Genomic DNA, 20590 nt, shown 5'->3' with positions numbered 1-20590 from the left:
TGTATCTTACCAGATCTTTCTAAAAAGTATCTTTAGAATCCAGTTTCTGCTTATTGTGTCACTATTTACTTCCATCATGACAGCTGAAATCTCCTCTTTCCTGCCATCCCTGCTGTCCTGGTTTGGCCTAAACCAGGCCGATTTTCCTTTCAGTGATTTTTACTTTCAGCTAAGTCTCCTCTAAGTAACTGCACTTTCTGAAACTAACTGCATGTTTGCAGACAGTGTCTGCTTCCAGGACTGATAACGCTCGAAGTTTGTAGTTATCACTGAGGCACCGGTAGGGATGTTGTGCAGTAAGGCTCTTGCTGTACTTATTCTTAGAGAAACCAAGGTCACTGCTGAATTCCTCACTGCTTACAAGTGAAGAGCCGAAGGGGGGTCGCAGCTGCAGCGGGGAGCAGACAGGGCAGGTGACCCAAAATTGACCAACGAGGGTATTCCATCCCACACACGTCATTCTCGGTATAAAGTGGGGGGATCACGAGGGTCTCGCCCTCTTTCTGCTATGGCCGGTGTCCAAGGAGGACTCCGTCTGTTTTCCTGCTGCCCCCGATCCCGATCCGTGCATCCCTGAATCCAGCTCTCGACCGTCGCTAGGCCCAGCCTGGGCCTTCCCGGAGCCTGCCCTGCAGTGCCGGTGGTGACGTGGCTGACTTCAGGGGAGCTCAATCTTGGTTTTGTATATATATTTGTATATATTTGATTATTTCTATTATTATTATTATACTCTTTTTTATTATTATAGGTTTATTAAAACTGTTTTAACTTTCCAACCCGGAAGTCTCTCTCCCTTTTCCCTTTCCCTTTCCCTTTGGGGGGAGGGGGGGGGATAACAGAGGGCATCTGCCATAGGTTTAATAGCTGGCCCAGCTTTAAAACCGTGACACCTGCATTCTACTAAAAATTCTGTTGCAGTCTCATTCTCTTAGCCTGCTTTTCTAACCACTTTCCTTTTCTTCCCCCTACTTTGCAATTCACCGAGTAATCATCACCCTCAAAACAAAGGCCCCTTTTTACCTACAAAATCCTTCAGCACTGAGCCTTAGCTAAATGTATTTGTACTATGATACAACTTCATAGATATAGAGTGAAGCCCAAAAATACTCCTTTTATCTCTCCAGTTTTAAAATGTCAAGTTTAACCTTTCCATACCTCAGCTTCCCAACCTCCATGATAACACCTACTTGACAGAGAAGCCAGCAAGCCAAATTAACCATTTCAAAGTCCTTTGTATCTTAGATTTATAGAATTCGAAAATAGTCAGTTGCCTTGCAGTACAAACCAGTTTCAAGAAAGCAATTTGAAAAAATAAAGGAGGTATATTTTAAAAGGAGGATCTGTTATAGCTCGTCATTTCCAATTTTCCCTAAGACTGTCTGGCCAGTGTACCCAATAAAAAATGAATGGGAAAGTTCACTCTAAGTCCAGTTACTTTGTTTATCCCCAACAGCTGTTCTTTTTGTTACTAGAGAAATTACTTGCTCACTTTGCCTTTTATTTATTTATTGCTAGAAAATTGGTCTGAGAACTGACTGACAAAGTTGCTACAGCTTCCATTCTTATTATTTTAATGAACTATATCTGCACTAGAATAGGTGCTTTTTTTATCCCCTCTGCATTCACTTTCTGTATCTTCTTTCACATCTTGCTGTTAGAGCAGCTCATTCTTCTGGCCTCCTGATATGGAAGATCAAAAAACTGTGAAACCTTAAACATATCACAGAAATTTCTAATCTAGATCTGATAACTGCTATTTATAGGATAAAATTTGGCTCCTTGGTAAGCTGGGTACAGAAAGTGTTACGCCTACAAGGGCATCACGATTATAAGTTTTGTAGTTCTAGAACAATAAAAACCTGAGGTTGGAAGGGACCTCTGAAGGTCAACTACACTAACCTGCTTCAAACTGGGTAAAGTTAGATCAGATTTCTCAGGGCCTTGCTCACCTCAGGTTTGAAAATCTCCAAAGATGGAGATTACGGAGCTTCTCTGGGAAAACTGTTCTAGTGCTTCATCACTCTCATTTTTCCCCCCTTATATCCAGTTGGAGTTTCCTTTGTTGCAACTGGTATCTTTTTCTTCTTGTCCTGTACACAGCAAGATGAATCTGGCTCTGTGTTTATGATCCAAATTTAGAGGATCAGTTGATCAATTCACTGGACTATGACAACCATTGTTACTATAGCTTGGATGAAGAAATCATTTTTTATCCACAGATTATGTGCAAATTCTTTCAAATTGCATAGTAGAGTTTGACCTTTGGGTGAACTTCTGTAAAGCTTCCAAGTACTCTGGTTGCCTAGTTTTTTTTATTTCTAACTTGATTCCTTTTAAGAGCTTGAATTTCAGAAAGTCTTTGTTTTCTCTCCCGTTGAAAATGAAGCTTTCTACAGAAGAGGCTTCTGCTTGAAATGGTGTGATATTGACAGTGGTGGAACAATCGTCATTGATCAGGGTGAGCTCCTACTCAGCAATGGCACACTAATAAATTCCTCAGTATCTATCTTCAGTAGCTAGACAGTAGCTACCGAAGAAGTAAGTTTCGCAGAACCCTTGAGCTAGGATATTTTATTTTATGAAAGGCATTGAAAGTTTGGCCAACAAAACTAGAAGTACCTGTAATCAGCAGTCACGCTTGAAAATCTTAGCCTCAGGCTTTGTTTATTGGACAGTCTTGTGTCAAATAACATGTAAGCAAATAACAAATGAAGCAATTTTCAAGAATTTATAGCACCTTCAACAAATAAAGAGGTTCACCTTTCAGGTCAAAAACCAACCTTAAATATATTTTCATAGCAAAAAAAAACATTTAAAAAAAATTAATTCTTTCTCAGTTGAGTCTGTCAGTTCCTCAAGGATTTTCCTAAAACTTTAGGCATCTCGCTGCGGACTCCAAACTTCTTCATGATTTGACCATAACCTACTGCTAAGTTATAGGCAAGAAACATTTAGGGCGACCTCTGCCCTGAGGAGCCCCGGACCCCTGAGGACCCAGAGGAAGTCAGGATAGAGAAGGAGTCTGTCTTGGTTGATGAGGGCTGGGTCAGGGACCAATTAAGCAATCTGGACGTCCATAAATCCATGGGCCCTGATGGGATGCACCCGTGGGTGCTGAGGGAGCTGGCGGAAGTCATTGCTAGACCACTCTCCATCATCTTTGCTAAGTCGTGGGGAATGGGAGAGGTGCCTGAGGACTGGAGGAAAGCGAATGTCACTCCGGTTTTCAAAAGGGCAAGAAGGAGGACCCGGGTAACTATAGACCGGTCAGCCTCACCTCCATCCCCGGAAAGGTAATGGAACAACTTGTCCTTGGTGCTGTCTCTAGGCACATCAAGTATAGGAGGATCATTAGGGGCAGTCAACATGGCTTCACCAAGGGGAAGTCACGCTTAACCAACCTGATAGCCTTTTATGAGGACATAACCCAGTGGATAGATGATGGTAAAGCTGTGGATGTGGTCTATCTCGATTTCAGTAAAGCGTTTGACATGGTCTCCCACAGCATCCTCACAGCTAAACTGAGGAAGTGTGGTCTGGATGATCGGGTAGTGAGGTGGATTGTGAACTGGCTGAAGGAAAGAAGCCAGAGGGTGGTGGTCAATGGGACTGAGTCCAGTTGGAGGCCTGTGTCTAGCGGAGTCCCTCAAGGGTCGGTACTGGGACCAGTTCTATTCAATATATTCATTAATGACTTGGATGAGGGAATAGAGTGCACTGTCAGCAAGTTCACTGACGACACCAAACTGGGAGGAGTGGCTGATGCGCCAGAAGGCTGTGCAGCCATTCAGAGAGACCTGGACAGGCTGGAGAGTTGGGCGGGGAGAAATTTAATGAAATACAACACGGGCAAGTGTAGAGTCCTGCATCTGGGCAAGAACAAACCCATGTACCAGTACAAGTTGGGGACAGACCTGTTGGAGAGCAGCATAGGGGAAAGGGACCTGGGGGTCCTAGTGGACAGCAGGATGACCATGAGCCAGCAATGTGCCCTTGTGGCCAAGAAGGCCAATGACATCCTGGGGTGTATTAGAAGGGGTGTGGTTAGCAGGTCAAGAGAGGTTCTCCTCCCCCTCCACTCTGCCCTGGTGAGGCCGCATCTGGAGTATTGTGTCCAGTTCTGGGCCCCTCAGTTCAAGAAGGACAGGGAACTGCTAGAGAGAGTCCAGCGCAGAGCCACGAAGATGATTAAGGGAGTGGAACATCTCCCTTATGAGGAGAGGCTGAGGGAGCTGGGTCTCTTTAGCTTGGAGAAGAGGAGATTGAGGGGTGACCTCATTAATGTTTATAAATATGTAAAGGGCAAGTGTCATGAGGATGGAGCCAGGCTCTTCTCAGTGCATTCCTTATTGCAGTCTACAACTACCTGAAGGGAGGTTGTAGTGAAGTGGGAGTTGGCCTCTTCTCCCAGGCAACTAGCGATAGGACAAGAGGGCATAGCCTCAAGCTTCACCAGGGCAGGTTCAGGCTGGACATCAGGAAGAATTTTTTTACAGAAGGGGTTATTACACATTGGAATGGGCTGCCCAGGGAGGTGGTGGAGTCACCATCTCTGGATGTGTTTAAGAAAAGACTGGACATGGCACTTAGTGCCACGGTCTAGTTGACAGGGTGGTGTCAGGGCAACGGTTGGACTCGATGATCCCAGAGGTCTCTTCCAACCTGGTTGATTCTGTGATTCTGTGATCCCTTGACAGGACAAGGGGCAATGGGTGCAAGCTGGAACACAGGAGGTTCCACATAAATATGAGGAAAAAATTCTTTACTGAGAGGGTAACCGAACACTGGAACAGGCTGCCCAGAGAGGTTGTGAAGTCTCCTTCTCTGGAGACATTCAAAACCCGCCTGGACGCGTTCCTGTATGATATGGTCTAGGTAATCCTGCTCCGGCAGGGGGATTGGACTAGATGATCTTTCGAGGTCCCTTCCAATCCCTAACATTCTGTGATTCTGTGACTCTGTGATTTTGACCTCAGCTTTGACAGAGCTGAGTTTTACTGTAACAAGGAGTACTAACATCTGACTAGCTATTGGCCCATCCAGCCTCAGGGATTTAGCCCTGCTAAATCCCAGCTACTTTAACTGACAAAGCAATGATATATTAATGGAGATAGGGTGGAAATTATGTGAGGGCAGGTTCCTTCCTGCTGAAAGATATATTTCCTGGGTTGCTTAAAAACACACAGGTAGGTTGCTAGTCTGTTACTGTAGGGATCATTTAGTTTGAGGAGCGAACTGGACTGAGAGATTAATGTTTACTTTTTCCCTCACCTGCTTTAACTGTGCCAGAACTTACAGCAGGAGAGCTGGCTATGGCATTGCTGGGATGCTTACTAACATAGACATGCAGGGCATTTTAATGCAGATGGAAGGAGATTGTGATTGCCCTGTATACAGCTAGTCAAAATCCTAATCAACTAGCCAGCAACAACAACCTGCCAGAATCCAGGAAGCCTGTCAGCCTCACACTTGCAGACCCCAGGCCTTCTAGGGATAACAAAATGGACTGGTCCAAGAAAGCTAATCTCTTCTGCTTTCCCAGAGAAGCCTTCTCCCTGATGAAAGTGGAAGCATTCGTGTAGGTATGGTCCAGAGTGGAAGGGATGGGAAGGTAAGGCAAGGCAAGGCCAGGCAAGGCAGGGAAATAAGGGAGAATACTCAAAATCAATCACACATCTCTGACTTCTGAATTTTCTGTAAGCAAAAATATCTTGCTTCCAGATTTGTTCTTAAATAACCATCTTTACCTTAAAAAAACCCACCCTTTTTTTCCTCACAATACCACTTAAAGTCATGCTAAGCCAGAACTACTTTTTTCTCCAACAGCCTGTTTAAATGTTTAAATACTTGCTGTTTGTTAAAGAACGTGTTAGGATACCAAAGTTTCTGAACACTTTTTATCAAGTGAAGGAGATCTGAGACAAAACCAGCTGGATTGCCCCTGCATTTTTGTAGTTAGGGCAATAATATGTTTTGTTCCATCAATGTGTCTGCTTTACATTATTCAGCACAAAGCTTTGTGAAATAAGAATCATGGGAATATCACAATATAAAGGAAAAAGGTACAAATAACAGCTTCATAAACTGAGAAATGTACATAAATAAATCATGTAGATGGGGGCAGTTTGCTTAGCTGGCAAGAAAAAAAAATACGGAAAATCTGCTTGTTAAACAATAACCACAGAGTGTGCTTTTATGATGTTTTTCACCACAGTAATTCATATTAGAGATAGAAGCAGTTGCATGTTAAATAAAATCATTCAGCATTGCTCTCCTCACATTACAAAGAGCTGACATGTTGTTTTTAGATGCCTCCCATTAGAAAGTAAATATTCCTCTGATGTTATACATTTCAGAAAATTTAATAAAGATGAACTGTAAATAAAGACGCAGGGAGATTTCAGACAGTTTTATTAGCAGATTGTTGAAAAGAAAAGAAAATTAAATACAATAACAGTAAACGTGGTTCTCACATTGAAACCAGGCTCAAATAACTAGGCTACCATAGAAAAATTTCCAATTCTTGCATTATGATGTAAAAACAGATTTTTGTACAGATTTTGTACAACAAAATTCGTAATAACCTTTTTTCATTTTTAGAAAACTTTAAATATATAGATAAAAATAGACAATTTTCATAGGTCCTACATGAAGATGAGTATGTTCTGTTCCAAGGGCTTGCATAGAGCGCAAATGTGGTTATAATATAGAACAACTAGACATTATTATCTTTAAGATTACAAAAGCATATAAACAATAACATGAGCACAACTTTTCTTCATAATCGATGCCAAAAAAAAAATCCAAATCAAAAACCAAAAACAAAATACCAACCCAAAACCTGTATAACTAAAGAGGGGCAAAAAATTCAACTTACGGTAACATCTTGTGGTCTGTAATATTTACACTGTTTTTAGCAAGATTCTTCCTAAACATCCAGCTTATAAATTGGTTCCCCCTTAATCCTTAACATTTCCATTTCTGTACCAAGCCAAACACTGAGGCATTCCCAAAGGTCTTGAAAGTATATACTGTAAAACTACTAAACCCACTTACAGGTGACTCTATGCAAGGAGCAGAGCAATGGTAGATGCTACTACATATTTCAGTTGTAGGCTTTTAATTCTCTTTCAGATATGAATGATTCAAAAGCTTGCCACAAGTCCATCTAACTTTACAGCTGTTAACCCTTTAAAGACTGCATATGAAAAAAACTGGAGTACAGAATCCCATGTGTTCAAGCAACTATGAAAATTATGAAAGAACCATGGTTAGAGAATAATGTCACTACAAAGTATTAGGTAACAATATTTAACGAAAAATATTGCTCAATATTTCTTTAAAAAAAATTACCATGATGTGCACTTGTATATACATGTTTCTATTGTTAAAAAAAAGATTGTGGTGGAGTAAATACGAACTGCACAAAATAAATGTGTACCAGTATTGCAAGGAAGACCTACAAACTATAGAAGCTCAGTGCTAGAGTTTACAAAACATTAGATTTTTTTTTTTTTTTGACAAAATAATATTAATATCCAATCAGAACTATTTTTAAAGAAATATTTGCTTTAAGTTAGGCATCTTAGACATTTAAGGTTTTGATATGTTTCCATGTAATAAATAATATTTTATATGCATAAAACATTAGATGAAGAAAGCATAATCACAAAACTTACAGTAATAGCACTGATTCACAAAATCAGTCTTTAAAGGGGTAACCCAAAAGTACGCAAAGCAAAGAACATAACTTTTAGTAATGTAATGAGCACTGTGTTGCAGTTTACTTCCAGTTATCAGCACAAAGGTGAAAACACATATTGTAGCTTTCATAAAGACAGTGAAAGTAACACATAAGCACCCATCCCTAAGACAAGGTGGGAGGGACAATAGACTTCAACTGTATCACTCAGTTCTACGTGGAATTGGACTGATACATCAAGTGTTTGTTAGGTTTTCTTTTTTCAGCAACATTGACGTAATATGACATTAACATATAAAAATATTTCTGGCATTTTGACTTGCTGCTCAGCCACAGTCCATTCTTAAAAGTGCACTAACCAGGGCACTAACCAGGGCTCAATATACAAATAAAAGTGGCTGATACAGAATTCTGACTTGTTACCAGATGCTTAAGATCTCATTCAGTAATACTGTGACTCCAGGACAAATATTTACATGCCTGCATGCGTTAAAACTAGAAAGGTGTCTTTCTGACCAACAGGGTGACAAAACAATATTATCTAAAATTTTCATTTCCTAAACTCTAGATTTCTACTGCATACATAATACCTTCCTTGTGTGATTTGTGTTATATACTGTACATGTGACCGACAGTTTGATAAGAAGCAAAGTCTTATTTCATAAACCCCTGCCAGTTTACAGTGAGAAATTATTACTCTTTTTATCGTATTTTTTTTATTTTAGGAAAAGAGACTTTGTGAACAGTAAAACAGTTTGTTTACATTCAGCATTTCTTTTCACTTACACAAAATTCCATTTCACTTAATGTAGTCTAACATACATGTGTTGGTCTCTTGGAAAGCATGTGGAAAAAATGTCTTTAGAAGAAAACCCACGATCATAGTTTGAAAACTGAATGTATCAATTTTTTTTTCTTTTACCTTTTTTTTCTCTTTTTTTTTTTAGTAAGAATCCTCTTATGTCCTCTATAAGTTCATTTCTGAGCTGTCTTGCTGGTTTCGGTATGATATAACAGTCTGTAAGTGTACTTGGACACCGCTGTAAGGATCATTTGATGTGCTCAAATATAGAATCATCAGAGGCGGACAGAGTCTGCATTCCTTGAAAAAGGGAAAACTCAGCCTTGTTCTGACCCGCCTGTAATTTTGGAGACAATAGTCCGGCACAGAGACGGAGATTTTCACTGTAAGAAGAGTGCTACTGTACATTTACAAACGTTCTCTAGGTCTCCAGGTCGAGCCACAGGAGATAACCGAAGGAGGACACTCTTGCAGAATTCTTTACATTTTTGAAGAACATTGATAAATGAAGTTGAGGAAGTTGCCTTGAAAACGCTTTGTTTCCACAGAACTCCTTACGAGCCAATGTCTTACTGCAAAGTTTTACCGTAGCACAGGTATCTTCAGCAGGAAAAATTCAATACATGACAGTAGTTTTCAAATAAAGTCTTCCATCTAAAATATGAAAAACAAACATTTGCTTTATATATTTATATCTGCGATGAATCGAAAAGAGGAAAAAAACTCACAAGATTTAAAACCTCAGCAGCAGTAGTCTTTCCTTCAATCTATAAAATGCCACCTATGCCACCTATGGTACTTTACATTGAAAATAAAAAAAATAATAAAAACTGAATATCACCACTGCAATTTCAACTGTGGTCAAATTAACTCTGTTAAAAATCACACGCACTTTGCAAGTTGTGAATACTGTAACACCCTCTAAAGCTTTCATATATGCTGCACTCATATCAGTGCTAGGGCACTAGGAATGTAGGTGGAGCCTCTGTGCATGTGTTTTTACTGATATGCAAACTTAACTGAATAGTGCTGAACAGCAATTATTTCCTTCATGGTTGCATGCAAAAATCTTCTTGCATGCAATCGTTAGTACTCCCATCACTAAAGGCATAGCTCATACTTTCTGATTTAGCTATGTTGTTAAATATACCATGTAATGTAACCATTGTGCACATTTGTAGCTATTTATATAGAACCCAGTATAGGATATTTAATTGGTATCAGTGAAGTATAGCCTTCTTCCCCCATAAATGAGATTAACTGAACAATTACTATGTTAAAGATGTAAGCACGTCTCTCTCAACATTTTTCCCACCCAAGTGAGAAGCATATATTTAAGATATGTGTGACGGAGAAGGAACATGAGAAACAATGAGCTCACCTAGCCAGTAACTGTTGATCTAGAAAAACTTGAAGAGAACATTCTGCCATAACATAATTTCACCTAATTTACAAATATTAAGCAATTTTTTCTTTACTGGGGATATGAACATCTTATATGCATCTATTCTCATAGCAATACAAAGATTTTTATTTTTTTTTAAACAGGAAACAGACAGAAAAACTTCTTAGTTTTCTGTCCTGTAGGATAGAAAGCATTGCTCCCTTGTAAGGCACATTATGAAGCATATTAATCCTCCACAGTGCATAATTATGAAATGCTACTTGTATTTTAGAATATAATGCATCTGGAAGTACAAGCTGTATCTCAGCTCTTGAAGTCTGCATGAAACCTTTCTTTTGGTCCCAGTGAAATCAGCAAATATTTACAAGGTTTCAGAGGTTTTTGTTTCTGTTTTGATTTTCTTAGTCTAACCTTTTTATTCCAAATCATCCTTTAAGATTCTTATTAAATACACAGGAAAACAATTGTGTGAGATGATCCTATATAAACGAGTGCTGAAATTTTTGAAATGCTTGGCTGTCACTGAAATGTGCGGCATCACTTCCACACACTTACTGTAACTGTTGACAGAAAGAAAAGTTTAACTTGAAAGCAGACAAAAGTACCTCACATATAGCTGTAAAAATTCATCTCTCCTGCACACCCCTTTCCAATTTTTATTGTCTGGTTTCTATCAGATCTGCAAGGGAAAAAAGGAACGAGCAGAATTGCTCACTCTGTCACAGTGATTCTTATCTAGTGTCCCTCTGATTTTCTTTTTCCATCACTAGTTTTCTTTTGCAAGCTTCTGGGGTGCACCCCCTTTTGCTACTTTCTCCCCAGGATACATTTTCCTGTCACTTCTACCTACTTTTTTACATTCCTAGCTTTTTTTGGCAGAGTAGATGATAACTTTCCCACTACTTAAGAGTGCTTCCACTGAGAACCCTTCCCACCTTCTCTTTGCTCTTTATGGTCTTTGTGCACTGAAGAGAGATAAAAAGAAATTGAGTAAGGCCTTAACTTTTATTCATCTTTGATGCATGAAGAGGAACCAAAATGCTTATGGGAATTCAGGAGAGAAAGAAGGAATCTCTGAAATGGACCTTGGTAAAACTGAAGGCCTGGTAAACCATCTTAAAAGAAAACCTGCATCAAGTACAGGATAGTCAGAGCTACTACTGGCTATAGTTGCATATAATTCTCCCAAACATATTGAATAAACACAATAGACGTTTACAGCACTAAAGCTGTCCAGATACCTCTGTAGGAAAATTACTCTGCATATATACCAGCACTTTGGCTATCCTGAATGCACACTGGCTAATGAGTGCCATGCATAATTCCCACACTTAAACATTAAGATAACCTACAGCCAGTAACTTGTATTTTATTTTACTATATTAGGTCTCCATATACCTTTTAAAATAAAATATTTATTAAAACATATTCTCAATTAAAAATACAGCTGTAGGAAGCGGAATCCTTGTAGCAGCCAACAGAAGATGAACAATCTGCAGAGAATAGCAGTACATTTTCAAAAGTCAGCTCTATTTTACACTGCTTAAGGACCCAATCTGGCAGCGGAGTCAATAGGAGGTTTTTCATTTTTAATGGAAGACATATCAGGTCCTCTATTCTGTATCCACAGATAATGAACAATAATAGAAATTGTTCTTTACAGCTGTACAAAGCATCTTCCTTACAAAGTTAAGAGAATATTTGTTTATATAACTTACCAGCATTTATGATGGATATATACAATAAGAATAAATGTTCCTGTTCCTCAAATAACTATATGATGGACCATTAAAAGTGCAATTAAATAATCTGTATTGATAATGGACTTAAAATGCTACATAGGAAGTCAGCAGCTGATCTAATAACATTGTTAGGCTTATTATAAAACAGATATATTCTCTATTAACATGTTTGATTAATTCCCCTAACATATGGGAAAACGAAGCAAGCATCAGACATATCAACTTTAAAATAAATCCTGCCATGTTATGGTATAGATAAAGCAATTCCATGATTAAATCATACTTAGTAAGAGTTCAAAAGTTGCTAAGAATTGTAAAGTATTTCCTTTATTTTCTCAAGATCAGTTATGAAAGAATGAGGTGCAAAATAAATATCCTTTTCTTTAGAACCTATACTGTCAACATGAAAAAAAATCACAATATCTGTGGAACTGCCCACCACCCTCTGAAATCATGAGTTTGGGAGAAGATGGAGAAATCATTTCTCTAGGCTTTATACTTCTCTTCCAGCATGCTCCTGTGCGTAGCTGAGAAGTTCATGTAGCCACTCATGAAGACTGTACACCAGGCAAATAGCACTGCACTGAAACATGAAGGCTTCAAACTGTGCTAAGAAAAACAGAGATAACTCACAGCTCTGCAGAGGAATGATAGCCTCGCATCACAATGTGGTGGCCAAATACAATACCTATATCTGACTGCTGTCCCTTTTCCTTTTCAGACTCCTATTCCCTTCTTCCTAACCTCTTCTCTCTCAATTTTCATTGTTCAGAGGTTCTTCCAAAATGACTGGAACTTCTCAATGTTGTTCTTAAAGCCACCTGAATCACTTCACCTCTAGGTGTAGCCAGTGTTCCTATCTGAATACCAGTGGAGCATTACCACTGATAGGACTTCATGATCACAAGCAAAACCTACAAATCGTGAGGGTGATCAGTGATCAGCAAATCAAACAAGCTCATCCTTCATAACTCAATGTGAAAATGCTACTACTCCTAAATCCCAAATCCTCTGCTTCCTGTCTCCTGATCAGATTTCATTTTAGAGCTATATATATATGTGTTGCATTACTTTCTATTGTTAACAAATGCAGAATTTGTCTATCTGCATAAAACCAATTTTATGTAAACCAAACATGGAATATACTATTCACACAACATAGATATATGCACACAAACACATACTGTAAAAACACACACACAGAGTGTTCTCTAAAAATGTTTACAACGTAGGAGTGTATTTTTAGCCTCCTGAAAATTGTTGTTCTGTGGTAAAGTTTCCCAAATTTACATACTGTTATATACAATATAAATACACAGAACTTCCTTTCACTCTTAGGAAGTCAAGCAAAAACACAAACTGGGAAAATACTGCTACATTTCTAAATAGAAGAACTGTGTATGATTAGCAGATTGTCATCTGTTTTAATTGCTCTTTTGCAAATGACAGTGTTCAGCAAGATCACACAATCTCATGCTAGTAACTCAAACTGAAAACACCACTACTCCTAAATCTCATTTGTTTTTGTCTGTGGACTGATAGGACAGAAATTCTAGCCAGAGTGAGGGAGTATTTTTTTTAGATCAACCCTTTTTAATTAAGACTCATTTTGAGGTTTTTGCATGAACATGCCCACATAGTTAAAAGGTCATAAATGTCATAAAAAAACAAACAAATGGAACTGACATAAAAGTTTGCAATGCTGAAACAAATCATATGCTTTCAAATGCATTCCCATGGAGATGTCAGCTGGGAAATGATTCACACTAGCATTCTGTGGGCAGCTTGTAGTATCTCTATGGGCCCAGCATTTTCTGAGATAAAACCATAAACCTGCTCAAATATTATTCCTATTAATATGCATCCTTGTAAAGTGATAAAAATCTACAATGAAATGTTAAGTTTGCTCTTAGATTGCAAACTAAAGAAGTCATCCATTAGATGGTAATGTGTATATTTCTGCCACTTAATGCAAGTCACACTGGGATTCTTTGCCGTCCAAACATACCGTATTTTAGTTTGTATTCTAAGAGCTGCTTTAAAAATAAACATAACAACAGTGATCATCACGACTATCATACGAGCACACTGCATACTTTGGTTTATGAAAATCTGCAAATCAACATCAAAGGTGTGGTGTCACACCTGAATTCAATCATAGAAAAGCCTACTGAGGAAAACTCTCCTTAGTAATTGGATAAAGTGTTTCCTATAGTTAGGAGCTCTGGGGAAAGAAAAAAAAAAACAAACAAAAAACCACAACAAACCAACCAAAAAGACGTGTAGCATGTCACAGAGAGCTAACAAGAAAGAAACCCACAGAGTCCAGGTTAAAAAGAAAAAAAAGGACAAAACCATGTATGAGAAGGAAAATGAAAGATAAGACCAGAAATCTCAATGGGAGCTTTGGAAAGTTAGGATGTCAAGGTCTGGATAATTTTTTATTAATTTATTATTAGTTGTTATTTTTTATGATTGGAATTTGTGAGCTGTAGAATAGTAAATGCCAGCCCATGATCCAGGAACCCTTACATCAGAGTAGCCTCAATTTTAGTCACTAGAGTTCCTAATTAGTTAATACAATTTTGTCAAATATGCACAGACCGGTGATACAAGCTAATCTTCACTCAAAATGGGTCTTAAGGATATTTGAATGGTGGATCTATTGATCTCTTTGTGCTTTCAAAGTAAACACCACCTACTTTAGGTTGATTTCTCTCTCCTTAAGAAGAACACAACTGAACAAGTGAGGATGGGAACTTTATTCCCAACTCTGACTCTGAAATGATCTGTAATCTCACTTTTCTGTTCTTCTGTTTTCTCTTTTAACCCTTCTCTCTTTCTTCCCCTTCTCTTTTTAGGTAACAGAGATTCCATGCACTGATGGTCTCTCAGTCTGTTTTATTGTCCTTAGCAAGGCATAGTAGCGTTAGCTGAGATCTCTAAGGACTACATTAGCACAAATAACAAAAAAAACACCAACAACAACAAAAACACCTACACGTGCATACTTATTTAATTGAAACAATAAGTTCTTGGCTCATAAAAATCCATTCAAAGTTCATCTTCACAGCTGGTGACTGAGCTGACTTGAGCCTAGAGTCCTCTTTTAAAATCACATTGCAACCCAAAATCCCCAGGACTAGCCCATATGCTCACTGAAGACCGCAGAGACTTCGTACTGAAATTCAGTATATACACACTGTTGCCACACCCTGCAGCCATCACAAACTGCTAACCTCAGTTCTAGCAAGCTGAGGCAATTATGAAGCATTTCTGACTCTGCAGAAGAAAAGATGGTGTGGCAAGTAAATGCAATAGCTTGTAAGTTACTGTAGCACATATTTTGTAACTTAAGAATCATTACAGCTCTTCTCCTTAACATTTTATAAGGTAGAATATTAGATGGAAAAATTTCATGATCCACCTTCAGTCCAAGAGGTTAAAAGAAATAAAATATTTGTGACATTAAATGGGGCTACTTTTATCCAAATAAAAGAAAAGCTGCTCATTTTTGCTAAAGAACTTAACAAATTGGGTTTCCTGTTAGGAAGTAGCTTTATTGAAAATGGCAGCTATTTTCTCAGAAGTTATTTCCAGGCACCTGTAATCTAATGAGGTTTGTCCCTTTCAAAGAACAGTTGTACGTGCATGCCCGAATGCACACAACCTCTTCAGCCCAGAGCTGATAAAAGCATCTGCAAGCCACAGCTCAAGCACATTTAAATTATATAACTGGTTGGTTTATTTGTTTTAATAAGATGGGGCAAATGTGAATCACAGTGTACTTCTAACCTTTCATTCAACCTGATGTTTTAATCATTTGGAGGAAGAGAAACGAAACAAAAGAAAGGGATGGCAAACAAATGGTAATGATTCATGTGATATTTGATAAGACAGCAATGGGAAGTCAAAATAAAAGCAAGCATATTGTGACAGATGGAAGGGATCTTAGTCAAATTGTAACCCTTCTTCGAAAAACTTAAAGGAAGCAGCTAATTAAGGATGAAATCTATTTTTGCATACTCTTCATATATTTTATTCAAAATCGAGACAAAAGAGGATTTATTTTCCACCACAGCAGGAAGATAAAAATGGGAGTCTAACTTTTTAATCATGGGAAAATCATTTATGATGAGGTTGAGTCTTTCTCAGAGTTTGTAGAGTGTGGCTGAGATCACAAACCCCACCTTTTGTAAAATGCAGTCATTAACATAACTTTCTGTAATTTTCCTGATAAAATGCAAAAAAATACATTGTGAGGGGAAAAGACTCCTTCCAGTGTATGAGGTTTACAACTTGACACTGAAAAGGAGGGACAGAGGAATCTATACTGTCCTGACATTGTTACTGATAGCAAAAGTAGATCATGTACTGGGGAACATTGATGGATCCACTACTCTCTTCCCAAGTAGAATTAGAGCAGAGAACAGGAGATATAGGAAAGCAGGCTCAACTCTTGAGGCTTTGAAATTTGAGCAATTTGTTCTTTTAAAAAAGTGCTTAACCAGTTTTTATGCAAAGATGGGTGATTTCACACTGCATGTTCAATAAACTCATGCAAATATGAAGTATGTAAACATATTTGGCCAAACACTATCCTAGTTTGCCCTTTGTATAACACCAATAAATTAGTTTCAAATTTGCATATTGTTATTAATCATACAGCTTTCATTTCTCTACTTAACATTCATGTACAAATATATTTGTGTTAATACTCAGTGCAAATATTCAGGAGACTGAGACGTTCATATCTTTCTTTTTAAAATAATAATCTATACTTAGGAGATTTTAATTCTACGTCTGGGTTTCCAGACATAAAACCAAAACATGGATGTATAAAAAAGAGTGTCTAAACACCTTTTTTTTTTGCAGTTATTTTAACTATTGAACTGCCAGCATCTTCTTTCAGTAATTTTATCATCTGTTTTAATCATGAATATATGTTTTTGTTATTATCACCGAATACTGTGGGAGCAAGCTAAAGGTCAGTAATGTGGTCTTTAGCAAACTAACAAAGCAATGGACTACCTGAATATGTCACCTTCTATTATTTAAAGATCTTATAGAACACAGAGAACTTGCCATTTTGAGCACTGAAAAGATTGAACTGGTAAGGCAAGAAATTCTTTGAAAGAGATAGATTAAAAAAAACCCCACTGTCTTTTATTGTTGCCTTATGAACTTAGCAACCCTTTTTCTACTTGTATAAACAGAACAAAAACATATCCAAAAAAAGACAACAGAACTGATTACTTACAAGCACCAAACCTGAGGCACTAAGGCATTGTTATCGTGTCACTTCTGTTGGTAAAATATTAAAATAATAAAAAAAGCAACAACAGAGAAAAACAAAACAAAACACCTTCAGCTGAAGAATCATGTGGAAAAGTTATTAAAGGATGAAGTCACAGCTAAATATGATCAGCTTGTGAGCTTCCACAGCTCATTGTGTTCACTGCTGTTTGTAACACAGTGTGGATAATTCTTTTGCTGAACAATCTGTCCTGCATTAACCAGTTTTAAATTCTGCAAAAAGGTGTGCTTTATTTGCTGTTGTATTTTCAAAAACAAAACTGTTTTTTTGCTATCTTTTTAGCAAGCCAATCAACAAGCAGCCTTGGATCTGATAGTATAAAATTGAGAAAGAGCTGAGATCTAAGTATTGGAATGTGGTTTCTGCCCGGTATCTTCTTTTTTTTTTTTCTTGTAAAGTCTTGATGGGAATAGAAATTACTATTAATCTTTCTAATCTGATTGCTCTTCTTTCCACTTTTCTCCTCAATTTTGCTTCCTTTTTAAGTGCTTTGCTCAAATGATCACTTTTTTATGCTAAACATCATCACCAAAGTAATCTTAAATACAAAATACCAATCATAAAGTTAATCTTCAAACAGGCTTAAAAAATTATTTTCTCTCTGGAGAGGAAAAAACGGTCATAAAATGAAATCTGAATACAATACAATAGATCAGCATTTGTTGGGAGTTCTCAGCAGTTTTTGCTTCTGAGCCAAGATCAAATTACAGAAAATATCTACGCAAAAGCACAGAGAAGTTAGTAGTTCTTAAAAACTACCCTCTGTACACACACATACAGGAACACACACACAGATCCTTTCCATCACTGAACTAGAAGCTGACAGTATTAGCATGATGCATGTGTTTACAATTACAGATCACATAATAAAGTGTGGATTAATAAAGATCTCTTATGAAAGACTGGAAAAGGTAACACGGGTCATGATTTTTCTGCTAGGAATAGTTGTGGCCATGGTTAGTACTAGCAATCTATTGTTTCCACCACCAGACAGTGCAATGTTTATTTCCTTCAGCATATACAAACCATTTATGAAGACGAGCTCTTCTAAAGTATTATCTTTTCTAGAGCTTTAGCCCAGGCTACTTTTTAAAACACAAGAAAAGACTTATCTAATACCTACTCCTAGGCAGAGCATCTCTTCTGATTCACAGAATCAAAAACTTACCTCACTCTTCCCTACAAGCTACTTCTTTTCTAAACAAATAACTTTCATTTGATGCAATATCCCAATAACTAAAAGGCAGACTAGTGTTTTGTTGTTTTCAGATTAGACTTAAACCCCACAATTAATACAAGAGTATGATCTGGCTTTTCCTTAAGCCCTGTTACTGTTATGTCATTTCAAATGCTGCAAAGGCTACTGGAAAATAGAGACCATTTAAAGAAAGCAGTTAGCTTTACTACTTATATTAGCCCGCATACATCAATTCTGGAATGTGTGGAATCCTATTCTAATATCAATATCACATTAACACCACATTTTTCTTTAATACCCAACCACCCTTGTTCTCATCTGTGTGCTAAAACAGAGCAACAGCCCAATGCAAAACATGAAGAAATAGTCACACGCAGAATAGGAAGGAATGAGGCTGTAAAATAGATATATTGCACAGTGGCAAGCTTATGGAAAATCTATTAAGGATGTATGGTATGTCATAACATATGCAATACAAGCTTACTGCTTTTAGGTATTTTGTATGAAAGCAAGCTTATGGAAGACAATGGCACCAAGCAGTCAGCTCCAGAACAAAAGTCAAGGTGACAGAAACCAAACCAGAAGTCATGCACTAAGAAATGAGCAATGAACTGAAGTCACACATAATCCTTACTCCACAGAGAAATATGAATAGACCTTAATGAAGTTCCTGCGGCTTAGCATGAGTGACACAACTACAAAACTGAAAAAAACAGTTCATGTTAAATCTGAGGAAGACTTCAAGCTGAAAGATGTATCTGGGGTTTAACCTAGTAGTTAGCTATTAAGCAGTACTTAAGCAAAATGCTTTTGTTCCTACAAGGAATGAAAAATACTAGCATTTTAAATTACAAGGGAACTTTGTTTCTGTGACAAGTGCTAATACTGGCCCAGGTAGATTGTTTTTCAGTTCGTAATTCAAACTAGTTCCCCTAACTGACAGCAAACTTCCATCTTGGGCATATCTTCATAGATGCATTTAGTACTGCAGTGACAAGCCAAGCTTTCCCATTCCCTCTCAGTGGTAACATGATTTCACATAGGTACTTCAAAATTATTATTCTGCCCTCCCAGGAAAAACTCAATTAGCCTTAGGGCCAGGTGGTTTGAATTTGGCACCACTCTGTGTCTTTGCCAATAGAGATTCCTCAGAAAAAACAGCATGTCATGTCAGACTGTGTCCTGGATGCACCCCACTACAGAAATCCCAGACCTTATCGAAGCAGCATGCTTTCCCAGAGAGAACTTAGCACTGTGGTCCATCATCAAAAAGTAAGCAAGAGAAAAGAGAATGGCTAAATTAAACCACAGAGCAGCCTTAACCAGTGACTCTGGGATCAAGTGACTACCTGGGAGTCAGAATCAATGACCTGTGCAAAATACCTGAAGTGCAAAATTTTCTTGCTTGGAAGTGTGATTTTATCAAGACAGAGGAAATGAAAAATATTACTTCATGGTTGCTTTTTCTCTCTCTTTTTTTTTTTATTCCCTAGCTTTCCACTTACACTGTTTATTTTCAATGGCAACATATTAATGGTGGTGTACAAGTCACTCCCCTGGGACAGTGTTAAGGATGCTGGTTACCCATACTCAAGGTGAATTTAAACTGGAATAATTTCAGAACAGTCTACTAGTATAATACAAGGAATAGAGTCCACAACATGACAACAAAAATTAATTTATATATTTATCATAGAAAAGCAACTGATTATTCCTTGTATACACATTAAATAGTAAAAAGAGATACAAAACAGCTCTGTTTTTTATTGCAAGAGCTCAGTTCTGAGTAGCCTTCCAAGTTGACAGATGTATTAAAATGGTCTTTAAGATGGTATTTGTGATATGATAGCCTGCAAATGCAGATTTTAAAGCCCGTCTAGTCCTATACCTAATGCTATACCATTTTAGTAGGAAGAGAGGCAAGAACTGAGTATGTCCTCAATATATATTTACTGAATATCTCATCTGGCAAAATAGATTTGGTTATAAAGTTAATTTTAGCCAAAAAATCTGAGAAAGCTACAGGTTTTGCAAGAATACAAAAAAAACTACAGGGAGACCTTAGATGTTAAATCCTAAAATTTGGACTCTTGTGCACTGAATGTTTAAGATCAAACTCTGGAACTACTGCCCACTTGGAACTGGAATGGAACTGATGTTTGCAAGTTTTAATAGTGTTTTAGCATTTCAATATTTTAGCATTGGGTACCAGATTGCTTAGGATGGCATAGTTACTGCAGCAATAGTAACTGTGATTGTCATAACAAATTTGATGATAAGATTGAAAATGGAACTGATTCTCCAGTCAGTTATACCACTTTTATGATGCTTCCAGTAATGCCAGTGAAGCCAAGGAGTCTGATCCAACCACAATATTTTTATGTTCAATTCATCAATGTGCAAACATACTGTTCTCCCTTCAAT

At 37.6% G+C, this 20590-nt stretch overlaps 1 protein-coding gene across 3 annotated transcripts in view; it reads right to left on the bottom strand.

The window, feature by feature from the left end:
* Positions 1 to 6394: 6394 nt before the first annotated feature.
* The window catches only part of DACH1 (dachshund family transcription factor 1), a 382319-nt gene continuing 368123 nt past the window's right edge, over positions 6395 to 20590 (bottom strand). For 2 of the 3 annotated variants that reach the window (XM_068421222.1, XM_068421205.1), the window contains one exon: positions 6395 to 9158. In XM_068421222.1, coding sequence (XP_068277323.1) covers positions 9121 to 9158 — 38 coding nt within the window. In that variant the 3' untranslated portion in view covers positions 6395 to 9120. The remainder of the gene's footprint in view (positions 9159 to 20590) is intronic. The other variant, XM_068421212.1, reaches the window with a different exon arrangement.

Source organism: Nyctibius grandis, chromosome 2 (genome assembly GCF_013368605.1).
Source record: "Nyctibius grandis isolate bNycGra1 chromosome 2, bNycGra1.pri, whole genome shotgun sequence".
In the NCBI taxonomy this organism is placed as follows: Eukaryota; Metazoa; Chordata; class Aves; order Nyctibiiformes; family Nyctibiidae; genus Nyctibius; species Nyctibius grandis.
The sequence above is the reverse complement of the archived record's forward strand: the minus strand, read 5'-3'. Positions and strand labels throughout refer to the sequence as shown.